Source organism: Lipotes vexillifer, unplaced genomic scaffold (assembly GCF_000442215.2).
Source record: "Lipotes vexillifer unplaced genomic scaffold, Lipotes_vexillifer_v1.1 scaffold988, whole genome shotgun sequence".
Taxonomy (NCBI): domain Eukaryota; kingdom Metazoa; phylum Chordata; class Mammalia; order Artiodactyla; family Lipotidae; genus Lipotes; species Lipotes vexillifer.
In genome coordinates this window covers 2111531-2134680 of record NW_006797916.1, presented here as the reverse complement: position 1 = coordinate 2134680, position 23150 = coordinate 2111531, and the positions used below count along the sequence as shown (strand labels likewise).

The following is a 23150-nucleotide window of genomic DNA, read 5'->3' as shown; positions in this document are numbered from 1 at the left end:
GAGCGTCTGCGGGGCGGGGGGGCGGCTGAGCGGCGGCCCCCGGGCCCCGCCCTCCCCTGTCCGGTCTCCCCCTACACCGGTCTGCCTCGGTGGGCATCACGGGGGACCCGCCGGGCCCCGGCGGCCGCGCGTGCGTGTGGGCCCGAAGTTCACGCCGCGCTCCTCCGCCCCCAAAACCGGGGGCCTCGGGGGCGGGGCCTCGGCGGGAAGCCTCGGGGACGAGCTGGCGGCGCCCACCCCATCCGTCCCGGTCCCGCGAGAGCGCCGAGCGCTGGAAGCACGACCCGCGCCGCCGCCCGGGGCGCCGAGGCCCGCGGGAGAGGCCGGGAACGGGCGCGCGCTCAGCAGGAGCAGCTGCACCGGCCCGCGGCTCTGAGGGGAGCCTGGCCCGGCGGGACGCAGCCCTGGGAGAGCGCGCTTTATCCTGAGGAGAGCGTGTCGGGACGAGAGTGCCGGCCAGCGCTGCGCTGCGCGCAAGGCGGCTCTCAGAGGACCTGCCCTGAGCGGGGCGCGTCCCGAGGAAGGGCTGTCCCCGTGGAAATAACGCTCGGAGCGGAGCGCGGGCTGGCCTGTCCGCCGTCCTCTCGGGACGCCGCGCTTCCTGAGGGGAAAGCTGCCCTGGCTTGTGCATCACTCTCAGGGGAACACTGTCCTGACGGGGAGGCCGGCGTCCACACGGCCAGCTGCTAGGTCGAGAGCCGCGCGCACACCCGCGCTACCTTTAACTGAAGCATGTTGCTGAGCAGGACGTCCCCGATTCGTCGGTGGTCGCCTGTGGCCTGGGCACTGGAAGACCCCTCCCTGGAGCGGAGACGGACAGACACGGTCAAAACCTCGCGACAGCGTGTGAGATACGCTTCGCTTGCTGCCAGTGCCATGGTGGGTCCCAGGCTCAGCAAGAACTGCAGCGAGAGGCTCTGAGGGCGAGGCCGTACTTGACAGATGTTGTCACATCTCAGCCATCCTCGAAATGGTGGTGACCGGGCAAAAGGGTCTCCTTTTAACCTGCTTCTGCCCTCTCCTGCGGAATAGGGTGAATGCAAGTGATGTTACCTATGGACTAAGGCTGTCTCGGTGCAACAGCGGCCCTTGTGAATTAGCTAGGAAGCTGGGAAGCTCCGCGCACAGGGATGGTAGCGCGGGCGGGGCTGCCTGCGGGCGCTGGGACGCAGGGCGTTACCAGAGCGCCAGCCTCTGCTCCACCTCGCGCAGGAAGCCTCTGTGGAACTCATAGATGGGGTCGATGTTGGAGAAGACCAGGGTCATCAGGTCCGCAGGCATGGCGTCCGCCTTGACCACAGCGCTCCGGAACCACTGCCGGGAGAGCTCAGGGTGACCAAGGGGCCTGGCCCCTGACGACACGCAGCACCGGCCCCGGAGCCCCCACGAGGCCAGCTCAAATCAGTGCCACGGCTGACCAGCCAGTTTTCACAACAGAAGAAAGCAATTCTGGGTGGAAAGCTTCGAAGGGATATATTCCCAGGTTCACAAAAAATCGCACCCAATATTCTGACCTGACGTAGACACGTTTTAAGGCAAATATATTTAACAGAACATGCACACATACACACACACGCAGGTCTCACGATGGCCAAGAGCCGTTTCTCAGGGGGGGATCCTGTGTCTCTGGCCCAGATTTAAGAAGTATTAAGAAAATCAAAGCAACAAAGGACTTAGGTTTCATACCACGGTAATAACTTCTAAATCCTTCAGGTATGTTCGCTCTGTAGCAAGAATCTCCTTTGCTATGAAATAGGCCTCGTCCGCGGGCGCACACTGCAAGAAGTGCAGACAGCGTGAGCGTGTGTCAGCCAGCCACGTCGCCCACGGTCCTAACGCGCCATCTCTTCTGCTCAAGTTAACGCTGTCACGTGATCTTCACGTGCACTTCCTGAGAGTCGCTTCTAAGTAAAGATATAAGCCCCGCTGTATCTCCCCCAGATGTTTTTCTCATTTTATATTATTCATTTTGAGAAAAGAATTGCTGTTTAAACAGCAACATATAGTGAAGCTAATTACTCGTTTTGTGATGAAATTACTGTTCAGATATCACTCACAGGACTGTAGCTGCTTAACACACAGATACAGGCACACCTCAGAGATACAGCAGGTTGGGTTCCAGACCCCCACAATAAAGCAAATATTGCAACGAAGTGAGTCACATGAATTTTTTTGGTTTCCCAGTGCATATAAAATTACATTTCCCCCATACTGTAGTCTATTAAGGGTACAACGGCCTTGTGTCTTTCCCTTTTTTTTTTTTGGCCATGCTGCACAGCTTGAGGGATTTTAGTTCCTTTCCCTTTTTTTTTTTTGGCCATGCTGCACAGCTTGAGGGATTTTAGTTCCCTGACCAGGATTGAACCTGGGGCCATGGCAGTGAAAGCACCAAGTCCTAACCACTGGACCGCCAGGGAACTCCCACATTATGTCTAAAAAAACAATGTACATACCTTAATTAAAAACTACTTAATTGGGGGCTTCCCTGGTGGCACAGTGGTTGAGAGTCCGTCTGCCGATGCAGGGGACACAGGTTCGTGCCCCAGTCCGGGAAGATCCCACATGCCGTGGAGTGGCTGGGGCCGTGAGCCTTTGCCGCTAAGCCTGCGCGTCCGGAGCCTGTGCTCCGCAACGGGAGAGGCCACAACAGTGAGAGGCCCGTGTACCGCAAAAAAAAAAACCCAAAGAAAAACTACTTAATTGGGACTTCCCTGGTGGCGGAGTGGTTAAGAATCTGCCTGCCAATGCAGGCGACACGGGTTCGAGCCCTGATCCAGGAAAATCCCACATGCCGCGGAGCAACAAAGCCCGTGCGTCACAACTACTGAGCCTGTGCTCTAGAGCCTGTGAGCCACAACTACTGAAGCCCGCGCGCCTAGAACCCATGCTCCGCAACAAGAGAAGCCACCGCGATGAGAAGCCCACCCAAACAAAGAGGAGCCCCTCCTCCCCACAACTAGAGAAAGCCCAGGGGCAGCAACGAAGACTCAATGCAGCCAAAAAAAGCAAAACAAACTAAAAACTACTTAACTGCTAAAAATACTAACCATCATCTGAGCCCTCAGTGAGTGGCAGTAGTAAATCAAAGCTCACTGACCACAGATACCACAACAGTCATAATAATAATGGAAAAGTCTGAGGTGCTGTGAGAATTATCAAAATGTGACACAGAGACACAAAGTGAGCACATACTATTGGAAAAGTGGTGCTGGCAGACTTGACACAGGGTCACCACAAACCTTCCATTTGTAGGAAAGAAAAAAAAAAAGCAGTACCTGCGGAGCGCAATAATATGAGGTATGCCCCACGCGTGGACGTGTTATTATCAACAGTTAAGCCTTAACTCACACAAAAGTCATTAAAATTGCCAAGCGATGTACGTTTTACCTGTGCCGGCGGTTAGAACCCGAGGCTGGCTGACGTGGCCCAGCCCCGGGGCTCTTAAACCTGCGACAGGGCCGCTGACCATCTGCAGGGGCCACAGGCAAGTCAGCGGTGACAGGACCCTCAGGAGCGGGAAGGGCAGCACGGCGCTCCCAGCAAAGCACAGGCCACATGCCCACCTGGGCTGGGGGCTGTGTCTTATCCCTGCAGGGCCCCACCCCACCCTGAGCACACCTCAGATAGCTGCCTCCGCCTCGGTCAAGGTCCCGGTGCATGGCCTCCCCTCCACTCTCTCCTACCTGGTGGACACCTGGTCCTGCTCCATCCCCGCACGCTCGCCCCGTTGCTCTTCCCCCAGGCGGAGGATTTAGGGCAGACCCTCCCACGTCTGCAGCTGTGCCAACAGGCACCTGGGACGTGCCCAGGAACAGAGGTCCCTGCCCTCGAGCTGACAGCCTCCCAGGCAGGAAGCAACTCCAGCTACCGGGGAAGTGACCCAGCCGGGCAGCAAAGCGCACAGAAGTACCAAGGGAGCAGGTGGGGTGGAGACAAGGTGAGCCAAGTGGTCACCGGCGGGGCGGGAAGGCAAGGTGTTTGGGGCCTATCTGAGCACATCAGGGTGCGCGGGGCCCAGGATGTGTCTGGGGGCCGGGGCTGGTCAGGAGGCGTAGGGAAGGGTGAGCCAGGCTGAGGGGTGGTGATCCTGACGGTCAAGGTCTGGGGTGGGGGGTGGCGAGTCGGCCGAAGGAAGGAGTGCGGCAGGGCGAGGGTCCGAGTCTGCAGGTGACCCGTTCGGGGAGGAAGGTGGGGCCGGGTTTGCACCGTGGGGTCTGAGACTTCTCCCCGGGGCCCTGGGGAGTTTAGGGAGGTCGCGGCAGCAGAGGCTGCTCCTCCTGTGTGTCCCGGAGGCCCCTGCTACGGCAGCCGCCCCCTCAGCCGTGGGGACACCAGGAGGTTCCACCTGACCCTTCACAGCCTGTCCTGCTGTCCTCCCTCTGGGACTTGTGTGTGGAGCATCGCGGGCTGCTTCTCATGCCAGCTTTGCCCACACCACTGGCAGCCACACAGTCCCGCGGCATCTCCTGGTGTCCCGCCCCGGACACCTGCAGGCCGCCTTTCCAAACTTCATGCTCGTCAATTCTTTCTTTCTGGGCTTTTTGCTATTAAAAAATGACATCTTCAAATCCACTGAAAAATCACTGAGCTTGTGTGCTCAGTGAGCTCTCTGGGGTCAGAGCTGCCTCAAGAGGCCCACAGTCCTGGTCTGGGAGGCTTCGGCCCTCCCTGTCCGGATCTCCCTGTGGCCAAGGGTCCTGGCTCTGGTCTGGATTGTGGACACGTCGCACGCACGCTGCCAGTGAGCGTTTCCTGCCTGGGTCCCCACTGAGGCCCGAGACCAGCTCCTCTTCCCGTGGCGGGTGAAGATGCCCAGAGAGATGCTCAGAAACAACCACGGCAGCATCACTGCTGAGGTCACAGTGATACTGCAAGGGCCAAGGGGACGCCAGCAGTAGAGAGGTCAGCAGCAGCTGGTGGGTGGCCAGCCTGGGTAGCCAGGGCCAACCCCTGATTTCCAGAGCAAAGAGCACCTCTTAGGAAACTCAGTGGAGAGAAAGCAAAACAGCTGCTGCTCTGCCAGCCATACCAGCAAGCAGACCTGCCCACAGGCCCCAGGTCAGGGCAGAGGGAGAGGCCCTGCTTTGTCCCCACAGAGCCCCGAGCCTGGTGCCCACACACAGGAAGGGAAGCAACCCCACCTTCCCTTTCAGGCCTTCCCAACACTGTGCGCCCCCACCAATTTCTATTAAAAAGGAGAAACAGCACAGTAAGTGGGAGACACAGGAAGGAGGAGGGGTTCCAGGAAGCAAGCTGGCACACGGGCTCCAAGGGAGGGTTGGGCAGTGCCCCCGCACCCCCACCCCCAGCTGGGCAGTCAGATGCCGACGCAGGAGCCCAAGGCCTGGCCAGCTGACGCCGAGGCTTCCAGGACCTGCCAGGGGAGTCATCAGGAAACCCAGGGGTCTCCCAGCGTGCATCTGGGGGGCCGGGGCCTCGCTGGCGATGCTTCAGGCTGTGGCCTCACCAGCGAGCGGGCACGTTTCTCTGTCTGGTCCCTGGCGCTCTGCCTACCGACCTCGCTCTTCCCCCGCGAGTCCACACGCCCAGCCCCTGGGACGCACCTCCAGAATGCCTCAGCCCCCAGCCTCACGGCCTCGCCTGACCCCCAGGCCTCCTCCCAGCAAAGCGGGGAGGCTGAGGCCCCCAGGTCCCCGGGATCCAGCCCCGCACTTGGAACCTACGGGCGCCAGGAACGCGAAAGGAATGAGGAGGCCCGTCTTGGCGCAGAGGGACCCCGAGCGCCCTGGAGGTGGCGGGAGGGTCTCAGGACTGGGGAACCCCCAGCCCCTGCTGCCCAGGCCCCCAGCAGCAAGCCCCCCAGGGGTGCCCACCTTGTGTCTCAGCTCTTCCTGGTCGTCTGTCCCGGCTCCGCCAGCGTCGCTGAGGACGGGGTTCAGGAGGGGAGAGGAGCCCTGCTCGGCTGGGCCCAGTGGGCTCAGGCTCGGTGGGGTCTTCCGGGTGGAGGGAAGCTGAGGACTCTCCACGGAAAGGCCTGGAAGTGAACGGGCAATGGAGCGAGATGAAGAAAGGCAGACCCGAGGGACAGCATCTGCCACCAGGCCCTTCCGGGGACACGCAGGCCTCAGTGTGACATAAAGCAACGGTGAGAACAGGTGACAAGTGAGAGCCCGCTTCCCCAGAGAACCTCCAGGGCGGCTTGGCCCAGGGCTCTGGGTTCCCGGGGAAGATGTGGCCACGATAGAGCCAACGGGGAGGAGGGTGCGCACGTAAGAGGCCAAACTGACGCTGACTTATCTGGAAAAGAACGTGTGTCCTGAGGCCGAACTCACACGCGTCACACTGTTCTCTGCTTCCTTGAACTGTTCGTTAGCAAGGACTTTACTCTGATTTCTAGAATCATACCACAAAAGTAACTAATAATGTTTTCCCCTTCTGAAAATAATGTTTGCTCTTGACCAGACTGAAGCCAAAATTCTGGCCTCGTTCTATTTCATCCAACATTTTGTGATCAAGAAATTCTCTTTTCTATTTAAAAAAATCCTCAGAGGTTTATTTCTAATGTTTTTCTATGAGAGATTAGTAACTATTAAACGCCACGTTTGAAAGTTACCTTAAAGCAGAGTTTTAGAGACGTTTAACTGTTCAAAAGCAATTTAAGATAGAGATTTACCTTGCGTTTATAAATGTATAGCATTTTAACACCCAAACTACCATTATCTCTAAGTATGATTATTAAGTCGGTTTACAAAATGCTAGAAGTAACACAATGGGTTTCAAAAGAGATCCTTTCACACCGTGATTGGGGACCAAATGCAGTTACCCACGGTGACCAGTTTATAGACCCCAAACTTAGCTTATTCAGCCTAAAGCGTGAAGTGTGCAGGAGGCAGGTTGGTGCAGAGAGCTTCCTGCTGGCTGGGCTGCCACACACAAGCCCCTGCAGCCCTCCACCGTGGCCTGAGGGCGGGAGGGAGCCCTTATTTTCACATTGACAAGTTCAGAGCTCTGGGAAGCCGGGACCCCACCCAGGGCTTCTGGGGATGGGCTACCAATGCCGGATAGCAGAGCTCTCCTCTGGGATTCTCACAACCACACAGATTTAAGACACAGAGAAACGTTCACTGACATTAGAAAACCTGGACAACGTAAGAACGTGAAATTATCGGAACCAGTTTTATTAAAATCTGCTTTTATTGCACATTTAAAATAAGCTAAGCCACCTTAAAATAGCGTGCCCTGCCTACGTCCCCTCCCCCGACACGCCTGCACTGTCACTTCTGTGGGGACCAAGCCTACCGACCGAGGGCTCTGGATGGCGCTGGGCTGTGCCCGAGGCACGGCTCCCTTGACTGCAGAAGACGCTCGCTTCCCGGCGGAGCTGTTCAGGATCACACTCCAAGGTCCGTCGTGTCCCTGTGTAGCCCGGAATTGCATAAAGAGACACCTCTACAGTGAAAATTCAGAAAAGGTGTAGAAGCTACTGATAAGCTGTCGTCTACTTATCCTTCCAGGCGTGTTGCTCAAGGCGTGAGAACCAAGACGCTCACCCTCGCTGGTTCTGAGAAGTCCACGGGGTGACCCTTGCGTCTTCCCGCCCCGCACAGCCCTCCCGCCCGACAGAAAGCTGCTAGCGCACAGTTTACTACAGAGTTCTTGCAAAACCTGACTTATTTTTACATAGCAGAAGGTGACAGGTGAGGAGGTGGCGTTAGCTCTGAAGCCTCCTGTGACAAGGCTGCAGACAGGCCCGGCCAGGGTGGGCTCGGGGGCCGACAAATGGGCCGACAAAGCCCAGCAAGTGACCCCCTCGGGACAAACAGCTCGTCTGGAATAAACTGTTTTGGTTCTAGGGAGGTTAAAAGCCATCATTTGATATTATCATTGTAGACAAGGCTGCCCTCACATCTGTAGGTTCCACATTTGAAGACTCAATCAATGAGGACGGAATATATCGGGGAGGGCGAACGTTCCAGAAAGGCCCCAAAAAGCAACACTTGAGTTTGCCGCTCTGGCAACTGTTTACACAGCATCTTACATTGTATTTACAACTATTCACAGAGCATTTACACTGGATTAGGTGTTGTACCTAATGTAGAGAGATGATTTAAAGTATCCGGGAGCACGTGGGTGGGTTGTATGCAAATACGACGCCATCTCACATAAGAGACTTTCCTGTCAGGGGTTCTGCTATCTGTGGGGTCCTGGAACCAATCCCCCGTGAATACCAAGGGACAACTGTACTTATTATTTCACAAAAATTGTCAACTCACAATTTAGTGACTCGATTAAAAACCACCACAAACAGTCATTAAACATTTGTTTTTATTAAATCTGTCAGCCGCATAAAAACGTAATACATCATACCTACATCAAATTCTGTCAACACAGACACTACGAGATGAAGCGAATAAATCTGCGAGGAGCTGTTTTCAAGCAAGTGGCAGTAAACGAGGTTGCTGGAGCGTGCGGGCCACTGCCTCTCTGTTGTGACGCCAGTGACGTGCGGGCCCTACGCCCAGAGCGCGCCCGTGGGGCCGTGGCTCTGCTGGCCAGTTCCAGGAGTGGCCGGGGCGCGTGAAGGCTGCTCTGGACCATGTGGTGGCGTGACAGGCTCTGACCTTAGAAAGCCCTGTCCACGTGAACGACCTGTATTAGAATGCACACCAACAGGCAGATCGCGTAAGCATTTTTAAGATGCTAAATGTCAAGTTTTAGGTGCCACAGAGTATGTGTAGCCTTAATTGACATGGTGAAGAATCTTAAATGTTTGTAAACCCAGACCTCTGCGTCCAAGGTCCACTACTGTCAAATAGCCAGGAGGAGTCAATGTTGCTCTGAGTCACAGGACCCGCTCACACGTAGGTGGTGTGCTACTGCCCCACCGTGGCACCGAGAACCACCAAATCCTTGCAGACGAGACAGGTTTGGAAATGCTTCCAAAAGGAAATGCTTTGGGATGGGTGGACAGCTCTCCGTTTCTGCTGTCCACCCAGAGTTCACAGGCAGCCTCTGCTCTCAAAGGTGCAAGGTCTGACCGTCTTCAAAAAAACACTGCAGGGCTTCCCTGGTGGCGCCGATGGCAGGGGACACGGGTTCGTGCCCCGGTCTGGGAGGATCCCACATGTCGCGGAGCGGCTGGGCCCATGAGCCATGGCTGCTGAGCCTGCGCGTCCGGAGCCTGTGCTCCGCAACGGGAGAGGCCACAACAGTGAGAGGCCCGCATACTGAAAAACAACAACAACAACAACAAAACACTGCAAAGGTAAAACTTTCGTTTCAGTCAGTCAGCAGTGAGCCACCCTGGGAGATGATTTTCTTTGTGGCATTCTTTATTTCCAAGCATTTCTAAATATCCCTCTGATAATTTTTGACATCGTTCTGAGAAGCACAGTACTGTGCTTTGTGTAACCTCCTTATCGTCTGACCAGGTGATGAAAGACAAACATCACATTTAGACAGGAAGCTCAGCTACTTTTATTTCATACCTTTAAATTCTCTTCTTCAAAACTCTGTAATAAAATGAACAATTTTGAAACTTTTTGCCTTACAGCGGAGCAAGAGTCAGCTCCAGTTTGGAGAGTTCAAGGTCAAGTTTGAAGGTTAACAAGATGGAGGGAGTGTAAGATCTAGAAGCTCCCTCTATGGCTGGAACAGTGACCACTAATCCCATAAGAAAAGGGAAAAGCTGATTTTTCCAAAGCACGCTGGTAAACGTGACCCTGATGAGTCGCAGGAAACCACGTCTGGCTCCACTTCTGAACTAGGACGTCACGAGTCTCTCTTATAGGAAACATGGTTCATAAAATAAAAATTGGAGGTAAAGAAGTGGCTACTCCGAGGGGCCCAAGGCCCAGCTCACCACTTCTTCCTGCTGTGTGTTCATCTGTCTCCCAGGGCTGTGACGGCTCAGTATGGAAGTGGCTGTGGCCACCTGAGACTCGGGGTGACGTCTACACACACGACGCACCCACGGGCATTTTCTCGAGTCTTCTCCTGTTTCCTTCTAAGCAAACAAGACTCCTTCCTCGTTGAGAGAAACGCGGGTGCCAACCTACACCTCATTCACACTCTGGGCCACTTGTCTGGATGACGCCCGCCAGGTGTGGGGTCTCCTCTGCGTGACACGTGTAGGTGGTCCAGGGTGCGCGTCCTTGTTCTAATAAATGACACATTTTGTCTAAAGTTTGAGAAGCTGTGACTTATGGATCTTCTGAACTATTGGAGCGACAGAGGCAAGGGCCCTGAAACAAACTATTCAAGTAAACTAGGAAGTGTGGAGGTGACGTGTGTTTGGAAGGAGGTGCAGCCTGAGTGAACGTTCTTGGAAGTAAAGGCCACACAACTTTTACCCTCCTAACTGGTCACCCTGTGCATCCACTGGGTTCATCATGGAGGTGTCGCCACCTCATCTCCGCGGGGGTGACGGCAGTGGGGGGGCGTCAGTGAAGGACGGGCCGGTGTGATGGCGGAAGAAATGGAGACCCCAGTGATCCACTGTCCTCTGCTCTAAGGGGGGGTCCCCCAGGGAGTTCATGCCAACAGGAGCCTTTCTAGACGCTGCCAGCCGCCTCCCACCCCCATCACACCGGGCGCCAGTTGCCTCGAGACCCCAGAGGGAGCCCGGCCCCCACCCCGAGGGGCCTGCGCTGTCCCGAGCACCCCATCCTCAGCCGGCTTGCTGCAGCCGCTGCACAGGAGTGGGGCAGCCCCGAGGCCTGAGAGGGGCTGAAGAGGCGGACAGCTCCGTGGACACAGCAGAAGCTCGCGGCAGCCGAGAGGGGGTCCAGGAGGAAAGGCCAGTTCAGAATCTGAGCAGCTGCCACACTTCGCGCCAGGGATTTTATCAGGTGGGGTCTAGCTGACTGCGGGGAAAAGGCAATAAAACGGTCTCATTTTCAGAGTTAAGAAGCCAATAGCACGTGTTCTGTGCACTATAAGCCCAAGGACCGTGCAGTTCAACCCCAAAGCTGCCAACAGTGTTGCTCTCAGCCGGCACCTTGGAGGCTCGTGCGGGCCCAGAGCCAGCAGACCACCGGCTCTCCTACATCCCCCTCTGCACACTGACCACAGGGGCCACGACAGGCCCGAGCGGGGCCGCTGAGAAAAGCAAGGCACTTCCCTGATTGGCCTTCCATAGGGGCATCGCCACCCACGGCCGGCATGAGACAGCCTGTGGGCTCCACGGGGCCAACTGCCTCTGAAGACAGATGTCGGTGGTGATGTGAAAAGATACAGGGCTGTTTCAGGGGTTCACCTGACACGAGATAACCTTCCATGGGTGTAAATCAAAACTGTACGCAAGTAGAGGGAAAGGAAGCTAAAAAAGCCATCAAAATCCATAGCAAATATTCCCTTATTTTATTGAGTAAACAAAGAGTTCTGAATTAGTACATATCTGAAAATTTATAAACGGCAATTTCGACGGGAAACAAACTTTCAAGAACCACAAACCAGGCAACGTCAATGTGTCTTTAAAGAATGAACGAGTTCTGGTTCACAGGGAAATGCCACCCCCTCTTCTCATTCCCGGGGACATAGCTACGTTCATGCAAAAGACAGCATCCAGGGTCACGGCGGACAGGGCGCCGCGTGGAGAGACAGTCCCACAGCGGCCCCCGCGCCCCGGCCAGCCGCGACAAGCTCTGTCACTTCAGGACAGGGGCCGGGGCGCAATCCCACGAGTGAATCCATGGCCTTGAGAACAGACACTGAAATGCCCAACTTTAAGTGCCTGAGAGAACGTTAACATTTTCACCTACGAAGCAATTGTTCCAAGAATGGATTTCTTTCTGGTGCTGCCTGAACCGGGAGGGAACAGCACACCCTGAGGACGCGCAACCGGCATCCCTTGTCACACACACACAGGGTGACGGCCAGAAGCACAGCACGCCTGGTGCTCAGCCACCCCTCCAGGGCAGCAGGTGAGAAGGTGCCTGCAGTGAAAACCACACCCACAGCACCAGAGCAATTAAAGGACTTTGCAAAGTGACGACCTCGGGGATGATCAAAGTTCTCCACGTTAATCTTCTTTGTGCGGTTTTCATTGCCCGCCCCTCCATCCTTACTACCATTTTAAAAACGCATGTTGTGCTCGCTTCGGCAGCACATATACTAAAATTGGAACGATACAGAGAAGATTAGCATGGCCCCTGCGCAAGGATGACACGCAAATAGGTGAAGCGTTCCATATTTTAAAAAAAACAAAACAAAACGCGTGTTAACTGGAAAAAGGAATCCTACTCTAACCCCGCACTGAGAGAGTTCCTGTGTGATGTGAAAAGGCACACACGGGACGCGCCGTTTCCTGCTTTAGTGCTGTCAACCTGACTAACGTGAGGCTGTGCTGTTGTTAGACCCTGGAAACGGAAAGACAATCATAGACTTGACAGCTAGTAAACATAAACAGTCCATATAAGCGGAGTGCGTCACTCCAGGGGACTTGGCGGGGACCGCGGGCACCGCCTCTGGGCTGCGGTGACAGTGCCGGCTCCCCCGCGGGCGGAGCAAAGCGCACCGTGGCCGCGAGCTCTCAGCGGCCGGCGCCGGCGTGAGAAGGGCTGCTCCCAAGCCTGTGGGTCCCATGCCAATCTGCACATTCATCCTGTAATCCGGGTCTACGGGGCCACCCTTCCAAGGTGGTGACACCGCATAACACGTTTCTCAAAGAAAAGGCAATCACAATGAACAGCCTTCAGCAAACCCAGCAAAGGCCTGCTGCTGGCCTCACTCAGAACCATTCTGGATATTTTAATGTTTCCTGTAAACCAGCTCTTACTAGACAGAACACGACAGTGCCACTGCCTGGGCTACAAGCAGAAAGACAAGACCTGTAGGATCTTTCAGGCTCACTTTCCTGGTTGCCGAAGGGTCCCCTCCGGGAGGGGCTCCTCCCACTCGAGTGAAGGGGCAGAAGGGCTGTGGGCAGAGTCCAAAGAAGCCACAACTGATGTGAAAGAAATGGTTTCAATATAAAAGGAAAGCTGTAAAATTAAACATATCGTGAACACTCTGGAAAAGGAAAGTTGTTCAGAATTTCTCCAAATCTGAGCAAAAAGCTAACCCTGAATCTGAAAATAACACCTTCACCAGCAGTGTCCACAGAGCGTCTGGGATGCTGGGCTCGTTCTAGAGCCGCGCTGCCCATGCATGGAACAGGGGGTCAGGGTCAGCAGTCAATGCAGCTGCAGGTCCAGCCTCCAGGGCTGCCTCCAGGGGCAGACCGACAACAGCCCAGGCCGCTCGGCTTCCCTGCAAGTCACCGGCACAAATGGGAAAGAGAAAGACGAGACAGATGTGCTATCTCGGCCTTGAGCAGCACGCGGACCGGGTCTGGATCCCGATTTGAGCAAACCAGACGTCGGCCAGCGCTTCGTCCACCTTGTGGGGTGACGTCTGTGTGGGGCCAGTGAGGAGGCACCTTACGTTTCAGAGACACATGAGCGCTGAGGAAGGTCGTCAGCGCATCAGGCCCGCTTTATAGGAGGGGGACAACACCCGGGGGGACATGGTGGGGGCGGACACAGGACGGCCCCGCCCAACAGGCTTGGGCTTCACTCCTGATACGCCTCTTTCCGCTTCTGCATATCCTGAAAACTGTCTAAACAAAAGCTAGAAAATTATCCCCAGAAAAAGAAGTTTCTTTGAAAAAACAAGACAAAACCTTTAACAGGAAGGTCCAGTAAAACGTCTGAGAACAGGACTTATTCAGATTCTTCGACATGTGACGACGACCACACCCCTACCCCCACCCCCACCCCAGGCCCCCTATCCTGTAGCCCCGGCTGCTCTGCTGGCTCAGACTTTCTGCCCAGACACCAGGACGGGCTGCTTTAAAGACAAAAGGACACTCTGTTAGTTAGGAGCGTCGGTGGGCACAGTCAGGAGACAACAACCGACCAAGGACAGAGGCAGCCGTCGTGTCAACTAAGATTCAGGAAAAGCGTTGGATGGACAGCGTCTGTATCAGTTCCTTGCCACACACACCCACGGTGCGTCTTTTCAGTGACACAAAATGTCCCAGACGTGCCATCCTCACTAGTGACGTCGGTCATGGTCACACAGTCTCTCCACAGACGCTGGCCAGTCAGCACCAATGCAGACGGACCCGTGGCCTGGGAGGTGCGGGGGCGGCGGGTGTGAACGTCCCGGGACCGGAGCCACGAGGGACCTGGCGCGGCGGTAAGGCAGCTGCGAGGATGGAAAGTACTGGCCCATTAGGCTGAAGCCCCTGCTGGTACCCAACTGACACCATCGACAGACGGCGACCGAGCCTGCAGGGAAGCCCCGGCATCTCCACGCGGCCGCCGGGAACGGGGTCCACACACACGGCAAGGATGGGACTTTCAGGAAGAAAACTAACCTTTAAACACAGCGCTGCTCCACCAGGTGAGACTGGGAAGGAAGCACAAGACCCAGTCCATGGACTCGGTGACAAATTCAGCCCCCGAGGGGCCCGGCCATGCAGCCTGTGCTGAGCGCTGGCCCCACATCCGCGGGGTGTGGAGCGCAGTGCCCGCAGGGGCACAGCCACCTTGGCCTGTCCGCACACATGACCTTGCCCAAGGCCTCTGGATGGATGCGTGTGGATGGGGTCTATCAGAATCAGCCCGCAGCTGTGTCGGGTGCACACCTGACCGGAGGAGACACTATTGCTACAAAAGGCCAAGCACCCTGCAGCTTGGGGAGGCCCCGGGTGCCCAGTCCCCACAGGGAACAAGCCCCCGTCGGCCCCAAGGAAACGGCTGGCCGGCGGGAGCCAATGCCATGCCTCTTGGGCCGGTTGGTGTGTCTGGTTCTGCCTTCCCTGCAACCGAGTACGTGGTGTCCCCCAAGGAAGGTGGAAAGGACACAGTCCCGCTTACACCGCAGGTTAAACCAACGCCTCTCCAAGCACGGTTCCTGGATCCTAAGTCATGGACGCAACCAAGCCTCGGGCACTGAGCCCGCCCTGGGCAGTCCCAGACCACAGCACAAGGAGGCCGCAGCCCCCGCTGCCCTCCCCAGGATTTGGGTCCTGTGGGGCCTACTCAAGATTTTGTGCAGTCAAATCAGACAAAACCTTCATCATAATTAATCATAGGCCGCACACCTCACCTTAAAAAGCAGCAACAGGCATAAGGCACATTCCATTAAAGGTCAACATGAATCAGAACCGTGTAACATTCAAAACACATAGCACCATTTCTGCTGTATCAAAGCAAATGCCAGAAGAATAAAGCTGCAAAGGCTAAATGACCAGCCCCGAAGGATGAGCTGGAGAGACTCATCCATTTTAAACCCGCTGCACAGCTTTTAACACCGCTCCAAGCGCAAATTTTAATTTTTTGGCATTCCAAACAGAACAATCAATCAGAGAATTAGGGTGAAAAAAGAATAACTAGCCGTGACCACAAATTGCTTTCTGTATCGAAAGCCGACAACCTGAGCCCTCACCCTCCGAGCAGGTGAGGGTCACCCAGGAGGGAAGCCGGGAACGGTCAGGACAGGTTTTCATCGACCTGCTCTCCAGGAGTCAAGTTCTTTATGTTCCTCTGCAGATCGAAAAGGACTCTCTCTCCCCTTGTCTGAGCAAAGGGGTCACCGAAGAAGAGGCTCACGTCTAGGGGGGCCTCGGCCTCGGAGCCCCACGAGTCTGTGTCGGAGCCGCTCGGGTCCTCGGCCGTCGTGGGCGGGCAGCTGAGCTGCTCTAACTGGTCGATGATGTCCGAGAAATGGAAGGCCGAGCTGGCCTCGGAGCGGACCGAGCAGGCGGGGAAGTTGGCCATGGAGCTGGCCTCGGACTGGGCGGCAGAGCCAGGCGTGTGTGCAGACAGGCTGCCGGGCAGCGGTGCATTGCTGAGGGAGCTGGTCTCGGACCGGTGGAGCCGGAGCGAGCTGGCGGCGGACGGGCTGAGCAGGCGCTGCATCAGGCTGGCCTGCGCCTTCACCTCCAGCAGCTCCGAGGTGTCGGCGGGGTGCGCGTCGCCGAGGCTGCCCTCCTCCTCGGACTCAAAGCCGCGCGCCCCACTCCCACGGGCCGGCTCCGGGGAGGACCCCTCTGGGCTGGACGGGGCAGACCCCAGACGGCCACACAGCAGGGCCTGCGGGCGCAGACTGCCAAAGGGGAAAGGAAAGGCCTCAGAGCCTCCGGCAAAGAAGGAGATGTCTGCCAAGCCGCCATCTCTGAACTCCTCGAACGCCGGCAGCTGGGTGCTTGTCAATGTGAAAACAGGGCCCCCCCGGAGGCTCTGCAGGCCACAAGTGGGCGCTCCCCTGGAAGGGGAAGGGCCCACGGTCAAGGCACCCTCACCATGGCCACGGTGACCCACACGCCCCCTGCCGGCCCCCCCTGCGTCTAGGCCTAGGGTGGCGTGACTCAGCCCCTCAGTACTGCTGGGGCCACAGCTCCACATGCCCCGACCCGACCCGACACCTTGGCAAGGCTGGAATGCAGGCGGCCCGGGGGGTGGGGCTGCGGCCACTCCGCTCCTCTCTGCAGCTGGCCACCTGGCGCTGGGAGCCGGGGGCCCCGTCGGGGAGCCGCTGCTGTCCTTGGAACCGAGCAGGCCCATGGGGGCTGGAGAGGAGGCGGGGCCCGAACAGAAGGAGGCACTTGTTGAAGACGGGGACGCGGGAGTCCTCGTGCCCTCGGTGAACAAGATGCTCTGGGGATCAAATCAGGAGAAGAGAAAAAGGAACGTGTGAAATGAGCAATTACTGCTGGGAAGTCGCAGAGCTAACTGGGCCCAGATGAGCACAGCCGCACCCACACATTTCTGTCACAGCTGCTACAAAGGAGGGCAGCAGGTCAGACCTTTCCTTTTAGAACTGAAGATCTGTAAATGCAGACAGGATTTCAAACGGACCCAGGATCTAGTTAGGTCCCTCGTAAGTCCACTTTTTTCTCTGCGTTAGGTGTGACCTGTCTACAAGAAAGGCCATTTCCACCACTAAAGGCCCTGAGTCTCCCTGGCACCCGGGTCACCCTGAAGTTGCCTGGGGCTGTCTCTGGGCATCATTGCTCCCCTGGGGCTGGGCAGCTGGAGGAGGGGTGAGCTGCCCCACTCAGCTACCCAGGCGCCCTCCCCCACCCTGCCAGGGGTCACCGGGGGACAAAAGGCATCAGTGCATCCACACACCGCCCGGGCAGCAAGGGCCAGGTCCGCACATGGAGCTCCTTGCCCACGCCGTGCACAGGAGCCCCAGGCATCTCAGAGGCGCAGGAGCGGCCCCGCGTATGAGCAGAAAGAGGCTCACGAAGGGGGCGCGGGGTGCTGGGAGGGGCTGCTCGTCACGCCGGGCGCCTGCGCTGCATCCTGGCTCACGGTCCCACACTCAGGGACACGGAGCAGCCCTTCCCACTCACGTGTCACCGAGACACAGCCATGTCACACCGGCACTCAACATCACAAGGGGGCGGTCAGACCAAAGCAGAGCAGCAGCAGCAGCACAGCGACCACCCCTTCAGACAAAGCGGCAGCTCGCGACCCGTAAGATTAATCCCTTGTCGTGTGTCTACCACGTGGCTTTTTCCTAATCATCGACCATATTCCATATTCTCTGTGACTTTTAAAAGACAGCATCAGAGAACTGAAAGCTTAAGTGTAACTTTTAGACTACTCACAAATTTGAACTTTGTTAAAGAAACAAAAATAAGTTCTTTTAATTTCAGTTGATTTAACAAGGAATTCCAAAATAGAAAATGTACCTAGAAGAGTTAAAGAATGTTGATATTTAAAAGACCCGATTAAAAAAAATTTAGGACACACGAGCTTTAATATATGAGATACAAGTGTAGCTCCTGGAAATACTTTAACAGTACAAACGACAACTGTCCACGAAAATCAACTCTGTGCAGCAATAAAAATGTAAAACATGAAACTATACAGCTGCACATAGAAAGTTATGAAATAACAGTACATGAAAAGAGCAAGATTCTCCGTAAAAATATACTTGCATGTGGCAGTCAACACGCAAATGTGAACACAGGGAGAGAGAGCAGAGAAGCAGACCTGAAACACAGAGTAACTGACGTCCTGGCCTCGCAACACAGAACCGTCACGTCTGGGACTCTGTGGCCAAACGTCTCCTGTGAGTGTTTGTGGGCACCTGTGTGTATCTGTTTTAATACAGCTGTGATCATGTCAAACACACAGGCATATACATTTGTTTCCTGCTTTTCACCCTTAAGATAATAGTAAAAGATCCACTCAGTGAGCACGGCTTCATGAAGCAAATCACCTCCCTAAGCTGGCATTTAACCTCACTTTGCACTGTTATAGAAGTAGGTATTTCTCAGTTGTTTTCCTGACAACAAAAAGCACTGTGTCCACTGCACAAAGAGAAGAAAAAATACATAGAGAGAAGCACAAAGAGAAGATAAAAACTGCCTGGATCCAGTCGCTCAGAGATCATGTTTGATGCTGTGCATACACTTCTCTCTTTAAATCAAAATGAGGATGTGACCCAGGCTGCTTTGCACCCTGCTACTTTCACGTACTGATATTTTCTGGGCGCGTCCTGCTCGTGCGCTATTCTCCCGAAACGAGATTTTAAAAGGGTCTTGAGTAGCGCCTCACGTGGACACGCCCAGAACTGCCAGTGACTCACCCGGCACAGACGGTGGGCGCTAGGATTTCTCGAATGACAAACAACACTGTCACCCATCTCAATGCACAGAGCATTCTCTTCACTCAGGACTCCTTTCTGCAAACAGGGTCCCAGGATTGGAATTTCCACACAAGTGACAAAGCTAATTTTAGGACTCCTGTTACAACATTGCCAGATTATTTCCCCAAAGAGGACAGGTGATTATATCGTGTACGTTTTACGCAGAAGGACTGACCTGCCTCGGCAAGTTGGCATTTAGGGCGCGGAGAGACATCCGGGTCTTGCTGTGTTTTCTGCAAACAGAGAACAGGCTGTGAGCCCCCAGCCCTCCTCGCCCGAGCCCTGTTTCTAAAGCAGCACATGCTGTGCTGCAAGAAGGACTCGCATAAAAATGTGGCCAAGCCTCTGTTAACACGAGGCACCTAACTAGGAATGGCAGGATGACAGAAAACAAGCACTCAAACAAAAAATACACGTCCAGAAGAGGTGAAATTATCCCCTTCACACTGAAGGAAAAGCTCCACATGCAAAGCAACGACATGAATTTTCAGATTCAAAGTTTACCATGCTATGTAAAAACATTACATCTAAGCTAAGTGATACAGACTAGAACCAAAAAGCATTATCTGTATCTGTACACAATAACTGTAAATAACTGTAAAATACAAACCTATTACCATTAAAATAAATAAAAGAAACAGAACTCAAGTGTCAAAATACACGTTTACATATTTGAAGTGATTTTTATTCACATACAGGTTAAAGTATTTAAAATGTTAATTTTAAAAGCCTACACTTTTCATCACGAAGATGAGAAAATTTACCTTTCATACGGAATCCCCTTCATCCCACCATCTTTGACATAATCCACTAGTTGCTTCTGAGTTCTTCCACTGTGAAAAAAAATCAGATTTTAAAGAAAAGAATAAACAGTAATTCACAGCATTAATTTTTCACAAAAGCAAAGTAAGACTTGCCCATCCTCTCTCATAAGTTTACATATACATTTAAAAATTATACTTTGCAACAAGCATAACCAGTTTTCTAAACAGTTTTTATGAAGCCTATTTTCCCCACTATTTTATTTGCTATGCTTTCTCCAGTTTTACAATAGCTGCAGTCTGTGTGTAGTTCTCTGGAACATTCACACCACCTTCTTGACTGAGGCTGTTCGGGTTCTCAGTCCCACAGACAAGGCCAAGACCCGCCTGGCACTGCTGCCCCACCTGTATCTGAAGGAGGAGCCTCTGCTGAAGAGGACGGCTCTAGCTCTGGGCTTCGGCTGATCAGAAAGTCTGAAAAAGGTGTGATACTCTACACACGTCTTCCAGAAGTTCTTACACGCGTCCCTACTCCCCAGCACGAATTCCAGGGTGTCCTGGTAAGGCCCCTGGGAACAAAAGACAAAGGTTCGAGTTACTATATCAAGAATAAAATTTAGGAAGGCAAAAGGCTACTCCAAAGTTAAAGATTAGCACATTTTCTTCCTCAAAGTTGTATACAAAGACTTCTGGTTCCATTTACATTTAAGAGAAGAAAAACACAAGGTATATATTCATTGTAGAAACATCAGGAAAATGTGGCCATCTACCATTACACAACTGCTAACATTCTGAAGTTTATCTTTGTAACCTTTTCCCACCTAGGAAACTAAGGCATCTTTCCAGGCCGGCTGACGCATTTATCTATTATCACCCAATCATTCTGCTGGGGGTTTTTCTGGGATGTTTCAGATGCCCAGGACACACAAGGTTTTCAGGCTCACAAATACCACCATGAAGAAACTACTGCATTGTCTCTCATGGCTATTCCTTAGGATAAATTCCTAGAAATGGTACATTGAGCTCAGAAACAATGCACATTTTTGAACCTTATGACATATTATTACCAAATTACTTTCCAGAAAGAGTATAATACTTTGACTCCTATGTTTAATCTTAAAAATCTAAGTGCTTAGGGATATAAAACGTAACCTTGCCAGGTGCAGAGACAGACACAGTCCGGAACTTTGAAATATCATGCTATTCCAAAGAAGAGTTGCTTTGGAATATAAAGCAGTAATTCTCTTCTTTCCCTGTCCTTTCAGAATAACTGCCAGAAACTTTTTTTTTTTTTTTTTTACTTATAGAGAAAAAAAAAAAGCAGCCTTTTACTTGTATTTTGTACATGTTTTTGGCATTCCTTATACTTCTCTCTCATCCGCAGAAGAAATATTCGAGTAAAAAACAATTAAGCTATCTGTTCATACCTTCTACCAAACACACTTACACGCCGCACATGACCCTGGGGTTTGACAAAAGCTAATCAAGTGCCTTTGAAAAGCTTAGGTGAAGCCTCTCCTCCAGATTGGCCCAGAGCTCTGATCGCCTAGAGTGTGTCTAAGCTGCCAGCCTCCTAAGCTTCAACCCCACAGCGGCTCAGCTAATCTACTTTTTATTTCCCAACTTCCTTTGTACAACAGACATGCAACAATGTGAACATCTTTGAATAGTCTGACATACTGGATTTTTCCAACTATCAGACTGTACAGACATTTACTTTTCCCCCTTTTTACTAACTTCAGTAAATTTATACTTAATTATTACCTTACTGACCCACAACCTCAAAAGAAAGGAACCTTTATTTTCTGAAAATCAAGTCTACTTCGATTAGAGCCATTAAAGGGTCAATTTCTGAATCAAAGACATATGAGAATACTGGAAACGCCCCTCTCTTCACTCTGGACAGAAGCTCCAACACTGATTTGCTGTGGGGCTTCAGATCACAGCTAAACACTCTGTATTTCAGCTTTTTTATTACCCAGAGAAGGACCGGCTGTAACAGACCAACATTTCTCAGCAGCCCTGGGAGTCTGTGGCATGTGCACTCTCCCAGGCCAACCCCACAGCTGAGTCTCGGGCGGGGCCGCCCCCGGGGATGCTGATATGCCCTCTAGGTGAGAACTGCTGGGCAGGTCACCCCGAAGCCTGTCCCCAGCCCTGAATCCTGTCCTTAAATTCTTATGTGAGTTATGCTGAAATGATATATAAAGCAATTAAAGGGACTTCCCTGGTGGTGCAGTGGTTAAGAAGCCTCCTGCCAGTGCAGGGGACACGGGTTCGAGCCCTGGTCTGGGAAGATCCCACATGCCGCAGAGCAACGAAGCCCGTGCGCCACAACTACTGAGCCTGCGCTCTAGAGCCCACAAGCCACAACTACTGCAGCCCGCGTGCCCTAGAGCCCGTGCTCCACAGCAAGAGAAGCCACCACAATGAGAAGCCCGCGCACCGTAACTTAGAGTAGCCCCTGCTCACTGCAACTAGAGAAAGCCCACGTGCAGCAACAAAGACCCAACTCAGCCAAAATTAAACAAATAAATTTTAAAAAGAAGTAATTAAAAACTCAGTATTCTAGCAGAGTAAATTCTCTTACAACTTAAAAAGTTCTCAAAATAATACTTACATGGACCTCTGGGTGGAGTTTGATAAGAAACCTCTTCCTCTTGAAGCTGAGCTTCCGGAGCCTGGACCAGTTGAAAGTGTTGATCTTGGTGCTGCTCTGGAATTCAGGACACAGACGTTCCGTTGAGGAACATCTGTAACCTGACGCGTGCACACGACTTCTCATGAAACAGAGAAGGTTAAGTCACATCCTTGCTGGAAAGCACAGCAAGCCCCTGACACTTTATGTTCGGAAAGACCCTGAATTCAAATGTCAATACTAAGCACACAATCTCTCTGTTTTAGGAAGAAAACTTTATTTCTTTGATAAAGCTTTATTACAACCTCTTTTTTTCAGTGTTAACAGTGAACATTTTTGAAGCCCCCCTACTGCAAGGACGGCGGCTGGGAGGGGCCTGGTGGTGGCAGGGCGGAGCTGGAGCGGAGCTGGGTTTCTCACTGAAGGGAAGGACGGAGGGATCCCAGAGGTGCCGGATGGGACCCGGACCCAAGGCTGAACCCCCGACTCTCCAGAGTGGGCACACTGGGCAAAGCCCTCAGCTTCTAAACAATTGTGTCCACTAAGGAGACCAGGGCCCTTTGCTCTTCCAGGGTGGGGCAGGCAAAGAACAAAGGAACCTGGACCATCTTATTGTGTAAGAAAGTAAACAAGTGCTGAAAAAATGATGGGGAAATGTCAAAAGGACACAGGAGAGACTTCCTTCCCTGGTGGTCCAGTGGTTAGGACTCCACCTTCCAACGCAGGGGTGCGGGTTCGATCTCTGGTTGGGGAGCTAAGATCCCACATGCCTCGCAGCCAAAAGATCAAAGCATAAAACAGAAGCAATATTGTAACGAATTCAATAAAGACTTTAAAAATGGTCCACATCAAAAAAATCTAAAAAAAAAAGAAAAGGGCGCAGGAGCCACCTGAAGGGACTCCCTGATGTGGGTCAATTTAAAGATCAAAACAAATAATGACAACAGATCAAGTATCAGATTATAACCCGAATTATAACTTTAGTGATAGTACGATTACAATACAAACCCATGAGTCCACAGGGACGTAAAGACAATAAACACACGAGGAGAAAACCCTTCTAGGATCATGAAGAATGGAATTTAAAAAGCTAGGGCTTCCCTGGTGGCGCAGTGGTTGAGAGTCCGCCTGCCGATGCC

General features: G+C 53.4%; 1 protein-coding gene across 1 annotated transcript in view; it reads right to left on the bottom strand.

The window, feature by feature from the left end:
- The window catches only part of FARP2 (FERM, ARH/RhoGEF and pleckstrin domain protein 2), an 82131-nt gene that overhangs the window by 12768 nt on the left and 46213 nt on the right, over positions 1 to 23150 (bottom strand). The window contains exons 8-20 of the mRNA XM_007469970.1: positions 21994 to 22089; positions 19779 to 19942; positions 19377 to 19445; positions 18788 to 18845; positions 16376 to 16605; positions 15545 to 16215; positions 14000 to 14131; positions 7261 to 7410; positions 5835 to 5995; positions 1687 to 1776; positions 1181 to 1314; positions 709 to 801; positions 112 to 601 (exon numbers count right to left, since the gene is read on the bottom strand). Coding sequence (XP_007470032.1) covers positions 112 to 601; positions 709 to 801; positions 1181 to 1314; positions 1687 to 1776; positions 5835 to 5995; positions 7261 to 7410; positions 14000 to 14131; positions 15545 to 16215; positions 16376 to 16605; positions 18788 to 18845; positions 19377 to 19445; positions 19779 to 19942; positions 21994 to 22089 — 2538 coding nt within the window. The remainder of the gene's footprint in view (positions 1 to 111; positions 602 to 708; positions 802 to 1180; positions 1315 to 1686; positions 1777 to 5834; positions 5996 to 7260; positions 7411 to 13999; positions 14132 to 15544; positions 16216 to 16375; positions 16606 to 18787; positions 18846 to 19376; positions 19446 to 19778; positions 19943 to 21993; positions 22090 to 23150) is intronic.